At 60.5% G+C, this 10,461-nt stretch overlaps 2 protein-coding genes across 2 annotated transcripts; one reads left to right on the forward strand and one right to left on the reverse strand.

Moving 5' to 3' along the window:
* The first annotated feature begins 732 nt into the window (after nt 1–732).
* On the forward strand, nt 733–3,789 carry LOC122155370 (class I histocompatibility antigen, F10 alpha chain-like). Its single transcript, XM_042809196.1, has 7 exons — nt 733–808; nt 926–1,186; nt 1,433–1,708; nt 1,798–2,070; nt 2,151–2,246; nt 2,347–2,379; nt 2,751–3,789. The coding sequence occupies exons 1-7, from the start codon at nt 745–747 to the stop codon at nt 2,768–2,770; spliced, it is 1,023 nt and encodes a 340-aa protein (XP_042665130.1). The 5' UTR covers nt 733–744; the 3' UTR covers nt 2,771–3,789.
* A 2,773-nt stretch (nt 3,790–6,562) lies between these two features.
* On the reverse strand, nt 6,563–8,651 carry LENG9 (leukocyte receptor cluster member 9). The gene is given in 2 exon segments (XM_042809198.1): nt 6,563–7,786; nt 7,788–8,651. Coding segments are annotated over 2 exon segments (813 nt in total). The 5' UTR covers nt 8,540–8,651; the 3' UTR covers nt 6,563–7,725.
* Nucleotides 8,652–10,461: the final 1,810 nt, after the last annotated feature.

The following is a 10,461-nucleotide window of genomic DNA, read 5'->3' on the forward strand; positions in this document are numbered from 1 at the left end:
TTAATATAATTAATTATGATTAATTCTCACTTGCAAAACTGCAGTAGTTTTTAGACGTTTTCGAATAGTACAGGTATTATGATGGGCTGGAAAGGATGTTCTAAGGCTGTTTGGATAAGAGACCCTCAGCAGAAGAAGAGCAGAGTTAGCAACCATCAGAGAAGCCAACAGGGCCACGCAGGGCCAGGTGGTCTCACTCTGTGGGAGGGAACTGATGGCTGCCAGGAGGTTCCTCCGTGTCGCTGTAGTTCCTGGCTACCAAAAGAAGACCGTGGGCCACCGTAAGGGGGCGGTGAGCTGCCATGGAGCCTCCCCTCGGTCTCCTCTCTGGGCAGAACAACCCAGAGAGCTCAGGTGCTGCTCACCCGACGGGGCTCAGAGCGACGTAGAAGGACGGGCTGGAGTCGGGTTGGCGATCCGGAGGTCATTTCCACCCCTGGGGTCTCAGTGCCTCTCTGCATCCAACCCATCCTCGCTGGGAGGACACCGCTGTGCTCCAGCGCTCAGGCGGGGCTCCCAGCGCCGTCCTTGGCCGCGCTCTGACGGCCGGCTCCTCCCCTTATCCTTATCGTCGTCCCCTCCCTTCCTCTGCGCGTTCTCTTTCCCTTTTGACAACCTTCGGGAGCGAGCTCTGCCTGGCGCCCGGTGACGTCACGCGCGCTCTCGGTCTCCATTGGCCAGGCTGTGGCGGAGGCACCAATGGGGACGCGGGGCGGGGCCGGAGGTGTCCCGGAGAGCGGCGCCATGGGTGCGAGCGAGGCGGTGCTGCTGGGGCTCCTGCTGGGGGTCCTGGGCGAGGCGGCGTGCGGTGAGTGTTGCGGGAACGGGCTGCCCCCGGCACCGGGACCCGCGGCTCCTCGCTCCTGGGCTGCGTCCGCGGGACCCCTGCCCGCGGTTCACGACTCCGGCGCCATCTGTCCCGCAGAGTCGCACTCCCTGCGGTACTTCCTGACGGGGATTACGGATCCCGGACCCGGGATGCCGCAGTTCATGGCCGTCGGGTACGTGGACGGCAAAGCCTTCGGGAACTACGACAGCGAGCGCCGGACGGTGCAGCCCATCGTGGAGTGGCTGGCACAGGAGGACGTGAAGCACTGGGATGCGGAGACCAAGAAGGCCCGGAGCGGTGAGCTGGATTTCTACGTGGCTCTGGACTGGCTCCAGGAGCACTACAACAAAAGCAGAGGTGAGCTGCAGTGGGCGGCAGGGCTGGGATGGGGGATCCGTGGGGCGGGGGCTCTATGGGGTGTCTGTCAGCCCCACTGAGCCTTGGCTGTGCCCCGCATGCAGCTGTGCTGAGCAATCCATGTGTGGTATTACTCTCCCTGGGATGCCCCGTTCCTGAGCCCACTCACCCCATCCCAGCTCCATGGTGCCTGTAGTGTCCCACAGCCCAAGAAAGCCCCTCACTGCCCACCCCGCTGTGTCTCAGGCTCTCACACGCTGCAGAAGATGTTCGGCTGTGACATCCTGGAGGACGGCAGCATCCGAGGGTATGATCAGTTTGCATTTGATGGGAGGGACTACATGGCCTTTGATATGGACACAATGACGATCACTGCGGCCAACGCGGTCGCACAAATCACCAAGAGGAATCTGGAGGATGAAGGGACGTATGCTGAGAGATGGAAGCATGAGCTGGGGACCGTCTGCATTGAGAACTTGAGGAGGTACCTGGAGCACGGGAAGGCTGTGCTAAAAAGGAAAGGTGAGGTCGGGAGGGGGACATGAGGTGGGTGTGGGGCAGGGGCTTGGTGTGGGGAGCTCAGCCTGGCCTACAATGTCACCCATCTGCAGAGCGGCCCGAGGTGCGAGTGCGGGGGAAGGAGGCTGACGGGATCCTGACTTTGTCCTGCCGCGCTTACGGCTTCTACCCACGGCCCATCGCCATCAGCTGGATGAAGGACGGTGTGGTCCAGGACCAGGAAACCCACTGGGGGGGCATCGTGCCCAACAGCGACGGCACCTACCACGCCTTGGCCACCATCGATGTGCTGCCGGGGGACGGGGACAAGTACCGTTGCCATGTGGAGCACGCCAGCCTGCTCCAGTCCAGCCTCTTCTCATGGGGTGAGCCTGGCAGTGGGGGTGCGTGGGGCTGGGGCTCAGAGTCCACCCCTTCCTTTCCTGACAACACCGCTCTCCCGCAGAGCGGCAGCCCAACCTGATCCTCATTGTGGCTGGAGTGGTCTTCGTGGCTGTTGTCGCTGCTGTCATTGGATTGCTGGCATGGAAGTGCAAGTCAGGTAAAGGCAGAGGGCTGTGGGCAGAAGGTGGGGAGCACCCAAACCCCCTTGGGAGTGCCTGCGCTCTGACATGAGCCAATGCTGACACTTCTTTCTGCAGGGAAGGATGAGAAAGGTTACAGAGCTGCACTAGGTAAGTGATGAGGGCAGCACTGTCCCCTGCCGATGCTCAGGGTTGGGGCACTCTGGGGCCCCTCATTGCTTTGGGGTCACTGTGGTGGTGGTGGCCTGATGCTCCGTGCCCCATAGCGAGCACAGAGCCAGGGCTCATGGCTCTCCCTTGCAGGCCATGATGGGGAATCCAGCAGTTTGGCCACAGGTACAGTGTGGGACCGGGGATCAGGAGGGGTCCCTGAGGTTGGAGGGGTCTCGATTCCCTGCGTTCTTCTGTTGGACTCACAACTGGGGCAATACTGGGCCCAGCTCTCCCTAGAGAGCCCCCAGAGCAGTGAGTCAGGACAGGGACGTGGCCGCACGTGACACCGTCTCTTCTCACCCCTGCAGGGAGTGAATCTTCCATCTGAGTGCTGTGCTACTTCAGCTGGCCCTGCGTGCGTTTGGAGTTTGTGGGTGTGTGTATCTCAGCTCAACCTGCTGTGTCTTCTTGGGCTGACATTCCTCTGCTCCGTTCCGTGAGGTTTTCTCCTGGGGGTGACCCACTTCCGGGCAGAGCGCTGTGCATCATTTTGGGGAAGATACCATGGCGGACGCATCGGGATGAGAGCACCGGGTTCTGGGCCCAGGGGACAAGTGGAGCCTCTGGAAGAGGCCAAGAAGAAAAGAGTTCATGTCCCAAACACTCCGTAGAAGTGCAAAAGAAATCAGCACAGCAATGAGACGAGGAGTGTGTGGAGGAGGTGGTGGTGTGAAGGTGAGGCAGCCATTTCCTTCGCTCCTGGAGCTCTGCAGGTCCCACTGAGTAACAACAGGAGAACTCAGACCAGGAGAATGTCTCACAAAGCATGGCGGTGCTCCAAGTAGACCCAACCGGTGCTCATTTGGTGGGGTGGACAGCAAGAGACCCTCCGCCCCACCGACCCATTGCCAGAGTATTCAGATGGGCTCTGCCCACCACCTGAGACCCTTCTGGGATGGTCTGAAGAAGGACTCAGCCCTACCATAGGTGGGCACAGGAACACAGAAAGCAAAGGTGCATAGGAACATATAAGGCGCCCCACACTTAGGGGAACAGCTGTGACATCGCTGGGTACAAGGGCAGTGAGTGCATCTTCATCTCTCTCCTCTCTCTTCCTCTTCCTCTCTTTCTTTCCAAGCCATACCAGAATGTAACACAAGGCATAGCACCACAGCTTATTGCTAATTGGGTACATCGTTGTGATTGTTCATATATTGAGCTTGACTGGAGTTACAGCACCAAATTGGGCATCCTTCAACCAGAGCTCAGCCCCTCCAGGGCCCTGACAGCTGAGAACAAGCTGGAGCACGAGGGGAGTTGTTTTCTGCCAAATTTCTTTGCACTCTTTGTGTGACGCCTTTCCAGTCAAATAAAGCTCAGCAGTTTGGATTGCTGGTTTGCAGCTCATCCTGCGTGGTGTCTGATTTGGGGTGGGGGGATCGTGTCCCCTTGCAGCTCAGGGCCTGGATGGGGCCCCATGGTGGACATCCTCTGCACTATCAGGCTGCTGCGTGTGTTGTCGGAGAGGTTCCCCAAGTCAGACATCACCTCTCCTTGCTGAATCTGTGCTGATTGATTTTTTTCCCCCTTTGTGTGGCTGGGAATGGTGTCTGGGATGAGCTGCTCCATCACCTTCCCAGGCACTGTGGTGAAGCCCTTTGCTCCCTAGGTCCTTCTTGCTCTTCCTTTGGTTGACACTTGGAGCTTCTAGGACCTCCTCCCAGTAACACTTCTCAGGGATGATGAAGGCCTTGCTGTGAGGGTGCCAGCTCCCAGCATCCATGGCTGCACCTCATCAGGGCCCTCTGAACAACGCGATCCTCTCCCACCAGGGCAGCTCCTCTACTCCCCCCTTTCCTCCTGCTGTCCAGGCTCTGGGATTCTACGATCCTATGATTCCTGAAGGGCAGTCTTGCAGCTTGGCACTGAGCGGATGAAGACATTTGGTACCTCGGTGTCTTTCATGTCCCATGTCCACGTGTTCCTCAGCCCTTCTTTTGCTCCCTATGTACAAACAGAACATCATGCAGGCAAGAGATGCTATGAAGAAAGCAGATCGCTGACCCCTATCAGAAGATTCCAGGTTCGCAGGGGAAAGCTCCTCCAAGGAGGGATCTCCAACCACAGATCCTCCCCAGTGGCTGTCAGCCCGCTGATGGGGTCTAAGGGAGTGCAGCCAGGCTCAAACCCTTCCTATCACACAGCTCAATTACCTTCACCTGTGCTGCCAGGGCTGACCAGTCCTTTCCCAGGCAATCCATCAGTGGATCTGGCCGGGACTCCACAGTTCCCACACAAGCAGTGACGCCATGGGGCAGGGACACAGTGGAGCAGTGATGCTACGGGGCAGCGTTGTGAGGGGGGAGCAGCATGGGGGAGCGCTGCTACGCGGCAATGACAGCTTTTGGTGTGGCGCTGTGGGGCACTGATGCTATTGGGCGGCTGTTACAGCACAGCGAGAAAGAGACACAGAAGCGGAACAGCAAAGGGACAACCAGGAAGATTGCTCAGCGATCTCGGGACATCTCGGCGCACGGGGAGAAGGAAGGATCTCCAGGGAGGCCCTTCCACGGGATCCAAGAGAGGTGCGGCCACCCCTTCCGATCACACCGCTGCACGGCCGCTACCCGCGCTCCCAGGGCCGAGCGGCCCGCTGCCAGGCGATCCATCAGTGGGCCGGGCCGGGACTCAGCAGTTCCCGTTCGGCACGAAGAGCCCGAGGCGGCTGACAGCAAACGGCGACACGGGAGAGGATCTCAGCCGTCAGCCGGGCGGCGCTTCGCCCCGGGGACGGCGGGCAGCGCCTGCGGGAAACGCGGCCCGGTGCGGCTTCGGGCCGTGGAGCAGCGCAGGAAGCCCCGGGACGGAGCGGGGAACGATCGCAGCGGAGAAAGCCGGCGGAGCGAGCGACGCGCCGCGACGTCACCGCGCGCGAGGATGACGTCACGTCCGGCCTGCAGCGGAAGCGGAGCGCGGACGGGCGGGGGGGGCGGTACGGCAGGGCGGGAGTGGCGCTGCCGCAGTTCGTGTGCGGGGCTGCGGCGCGGAGCCGGGGGGCGGTGGGTGGCGGGGCGGCGGGACGCGCGGACGGCGCGGGGCTGCAGCAGCGCTGCGCGGGGCGGCTGAGAGCAGGCGGTGAGGCCCGGCCCGCGCTGTGCTGCGCCGCGTCCCGTCCTGTCCCGTTCCGCAGCGCTGCGGGAAGCGATGGGAGCGGCTGCAGTGCAGCGCTTTGCTTACTGCAAACGGCGCGTCTTTGGCTTGGCAAGACGGGCGTAGAAAGAAATGGGAGGAGTGAGAGAGGCGTGTGACCCGCGGAAGGTATTGTTAATGCCGACAGCGTGAAGGTGCTGGGCGTGCAGAGGCCTCTTGTGCAGGGAGAAACGGGGTGAGCTGCCGGCAGCTTCCGTCAGTGCCCGCCGAGCGGCGAGCTGAAGTCGTGGGCAGTGCCTGAAGGGAGGCTCCGTGAAAGCTGGGATGGGGCTGTTTGATAAGGGTGTGTGGCGACGGGGTGAGGGGAAACGGCTTTGAAGTGGAAGGAGGTAGATTTAGGCTGGGTGTTAGGAGGAAATTATTTCCTGAGAGGGTGATGAGATACCGGAGCAGCTTGTGGATGCCCCCGGCCTGGAGGCATTCAATGCCAGGCAGGAAGGGCTGTGGGAGGTGTCCCTGCCTGGAGCAGGGGATTGGAACTAGATGATCTGAAAGGTCTCTTGTAGCCCAAGCCATTCGGTGGTTCTGTGATTCTTTGGGAACTGCAGAGGAGAATGGCTTTAAGGAAACAGTAGCACTACAGGTGCAGTGTGCAGTTCAGAGAGCACCTCTGTGCAGTGAGAGCAGGGAGCGCCTGAAGCAATACGGCCCAGACACAGAGAGCAGCTCGGAACGGCGACAGAGCCATGGAAACACCAGGCTGGAGTGGAGCTACAAGATCATCCCATCCAACCGTCCTCCTACCGCCGCTACCACCGCTGAGCTCCTCAGCCTTATCTTGGGGCACCGCGTCCAGAGTGTCCGTGGTCTGTGGGCTGGTTCGGCCTGGTTCCATGACTGGTGGGGGGATCTGTGGATCCCCGCCCTGGAAAATGGAAATGGGAAAAAGGATACAGAGATGGGCCCTAAAACAGAACAGAAGCGACGATCTGAAAGGAAACAAACTAATTTGCTAGAAAAGACATCGGAATGCAAGATAACACTCTGTAATACAAAATAATGCAAGATAATTAGAATAGGAGCTAAAAAATCAAATGCAAAGAGAGAGAGTGTCCAAAAGCCAAAGGCCTTACTCTCACGCTGAGGCAGACGGGCAACAGAGGTGAGGCAGACGATGAAAAGGGCCACCAGGTGACCTCCCAAGGCCTTCTGTCTTTGCCCTCTGAGCAGAAATGGTAACAGAACAGTGAACAGCACCCCGTGGCCAAGAGGACCCAGTGTCCGTGTTCACATATCCTCATCCCTGACACCGAAGGGATTCTGGTGCCTTTGTTTGGGTACAGAATGTACACCCGTGGACAGCGGACCCTCTGTCCATGTCCCTGTAGTGTAGTGACAGAGCTCAGGGGGCTTTGGCATCAATGTCCCCCCCGTGGCCAAGAGGGACCCAATGTCCACGTCGCCATGTCCGTGTCCCCTGTGCCAAGGCAACCTCGGTGTCACCCATGGAGGACAGAATGGTGCCACGTCCCCATGTCATTGTTGCCAGGAGCCAAGGAGACCTCAGTACCACTTTCTTTGGGGCACGGTAGGGACGCCCGGTGCGTCCTCATCCCCATGACAAAAGGACCCCGGTGTCCTGGTCCAGGTGTTCCTGTCCTCAGGGCCGAGGGGACCTCAGTGTCACCTTTGGGGAACCAGAAGGGTCCCCCACATCCATGTCCCCGATGCCAAAGGGACACCACTGTCACCTCTGGGGCCCAAGTGTCCATCTCCGTGTGTTTGTGGCACAGAAGGGTCCCCGATATCCCCAGTGCTGAGAGGACCTCACTGTCACCATGGGACTACAGAACAGGGTGAGGCGTTCATATCACCGCCATGTTATCCCAGTGCTAAAGGGACGTCCGTGTCTCTTTCAGGGTACAGAAGGGCCCCCATGCGTGTGTGCGCCGTGTCCGTGAACCTGTGCCCAAGGGGATCCCGTGTGCACGTCCCCATGTCGTCATCCCCAATGCAAAAGGGATTTTGGTGCCCTTTTTTTGGGTACAGAAGGGACCCCTGTGCCCACGTCACTGCAGCCGAGGGCTCCTCCAGGAGTGCGCATCCCCACGTCCCCAGCACAGAGGGGACCTCGCCGTCACCTCCGGGGTACAGAAGAGCCCCCGACGGCATTTCGGGGTTCGTCCCCCTCCCTCACTCCCCCCAACCCTCCCCCAGCTCCTCCAGCACCTCCCGCATGGTCCCCATCCCCCCCCGACCCGAACACGCGATCGATGCGGTTCTCCCGGTCCCACACGCAGCGCCCGCGGTAGCGGATGCGCGCGATGCGGTGTTCGGGCACCGCCAGGTCCGCGGGCCCCGCGTCGCACAGCGGCCCCGTGAAGAACTCCAGCAGCGGCCGCTCCACGACGCCCACGAAGCGGTCGCGGAACTCCACGGTGGCGGCCGCGGGGTCCGCTCGAGGGTCCCAGCGGAGGCGGCTGAGGACGGCGGCGGCGCGGCGCAGCGGCGGCTTCTTCCCCGCCGCTCCCGGTTCCTCCCGCGTCGCTGCCGGTTCCGGGCCGGCGGTCGGACTCTGCCCCGGGTGCGGGTGGCGGCAGCGCGGCCCGAAACGGCAGCGGCCCTCCAGGAACCAACGGCACGGGGCGGGCGCCGGGGCCGGAACCGGTTCCGCGGCGCCGGGACGCCGATCCGGGTCCGGGTCCTCGGGACCGCGATTCAGATCGGGCTCCGCGTCCGCGGGTCCGGGCGCCGGGTCCGCGCCCGCGTTCGGGTCTGGTTCCGCGAGTCCGGAGCGCGGCTCCGGTACCGGCTGCGGGGATCCGGGCCGCAGACCGCCGTCCATGGGTCCGCGGTGCGGGTCCGGGTGTGGCAGCGGGCCCGTGAGTCCGGGGGCCGGAACCGGGTCCGTTCGGTGGCTTCGGGAGCGGCACCGGGAGCGGTGCGGGCAAAGAGCAGCGTGGTACGGGGCGGGGCCAGGACAGAAAGGGGGCGTGGCTGATGGCATGAAGGGGCGTGGTTAACGACGGTGGGCGTGGCTGGAATCAGACTGACAGCGCGCGGGGGCGTGGTTAAATGGAAAGGGCGTGGTTTAGCCACTAAGTGACGGGCGCAGGTCATGGGGGCGTGGCCAGGAATGTTAGGGGCGTGGCTTTAATACTGAGACGACCCGGGGGGCGTGGCCAGGTTACGGCGCGGGGCGTGGCCAAGGAGCTGCATTGGTGCCTATGGGCGTCTGGTTGTGTTTTACCTGTATGAGTATCAGTGCAGCCGTTTACATCCCACTCACCCCCCCCATGGTCCACGGCACCATTTATTGCCTTTTCTCCTCCAATTTCCCTCACTGCACCGGGTCAACTGCCCCCATCTCTTCTTAATTTTGAGTTTTTCCCTCCCTTCCTTCCTTCATTGCCTCCTTCCTTCTTTCCTCCCTGCCTCCCTTCTTCTCTCCATCCCTCCCTGCCTCCCTTCCTACTTTCCTTCCATACTCCTCACGAGAGGCAGATGAGGCAACACGGAGCCTTCAATGGGCAGCAGTTGTTAGGATGAGCCCTCGGTGGGGAGTGTTTGATGAGAATGTGTGCTTGGTTCAGGGCGTAGGGATGGAGCAGGCTCCCTCTGCACCTGGGGTGTTGAAAGACGTTCCAAATGAAGCTGAAAGCCGCTGGGACTTCCCTTTGGAGCCCTTTTTCATACCGACCCGAGCTGGGGTTGGCGTTTGGATCACGGAATCAATAAGGTTGGAAAATGTGAGAGGCGGGTGGTGTTTTTGCAGTGGAAGTTTCCAGTGTTTTCTGTACGTAGTCTCGGCCCTGACTGAACTGAAAAGCTTCCTGCGAAACAGTGATACAAGTTGTTTTTCACAAAGAAAGCTGCTGAACGGAGTAAAGTGCAGATTGGGGCGTTTCGGCTCAGGTAGGATTGAGACAGGCACAAGGCAAAGGGAACAGGCAGGGCGGGGAGAGCCTAGCGCAGCACAGAACCAATGTGCTTCCCTTTGGAAACACTGCCCTCCTACCTCTGTAGGAAAGCACAGGCCTAAAAAACAACAAGTTGGTGGCAGACCTTCTATTGTGGCAACAGCGTCGGGAAGATGGTGACCAGGAGAAGCTCCACCAACCTGTGCCAGGAGAGGAATTACCGCGTCGGACCCGGGGCTGGAACCGAATGAATGGACTGCTGTGCAATTTCTCCCTTTGGCCAGTAGGGGCGCATTGTTGCAATGATGGACAGACTTTGCTGCTCTCACCAAGATCTTTGCCTGCTTAAAAAGCTATGATTCGGAGCGTTTTCCTCACCGATGGATGACACAGGGAACACGCGGTGATCACGAGGGGTGGGATCACGGCGAGGCCGTGGGGTGACCGCGGGGTGAGCATGGGATGACAGTGAAGGGAGCACAGAGGGAAACACCATAGGATCACGGGGAGGAGCGTCAGGTGGGAATGAGGTTGTGAAGAGGTGGGCATGGGGTGGCCATGGAGCAACACATGTCAGCACCCTGCACCCAACGCCCAGCTTGACCCCAAGCGTCAAGCATCATCTGTATTCTGCCCAACTCCACGCAGATTTAAGGCCTTCCGCATGGCGTCACGTACGCTTGGATGAGGACGCCTGTCCTGGCTCCACGTCATCATGGCAATGGTTCTTCCCCTCTCAGTGGCCCAGCCCGGCCTCAGGAGCGCTCCATCACTCAGCAACAGCCAAAAAACCAGCGTGCTACTCGCAGTGTCTGAGCTGGAACCAGAACACTGCGAGGTCATTTCGATGGGAACACCGAGCGATCGCAGGTGTCACGGCCCAACCGTAACACAGCCATGAGATGGGTGAGGAAGTGGGTGCAGAATGTGTGTCTCTGGGATGACCGCGGGGTGATCATGGTGAGGACATGGGTTGGCATGCTGAGAACACGGTGGCAACATTGGGTGA

This window comes from Centrocercus urophasianus, unplaced genomic scaffold (assembly GCF_019232065.1).
Source record: "Centrocercus urophasianus isolate 14NV4802_14NV808 unplaced genomic scaffold, USGS_Curo_1.0 seq_1109, whole genome shotgun sequence".
Lineage (NCBI taxonomy): Eukaryota > Metazoa > Chordata > Aves > Galliformes > Phasianidae > Centrocercus > Centrocercus urophasianus.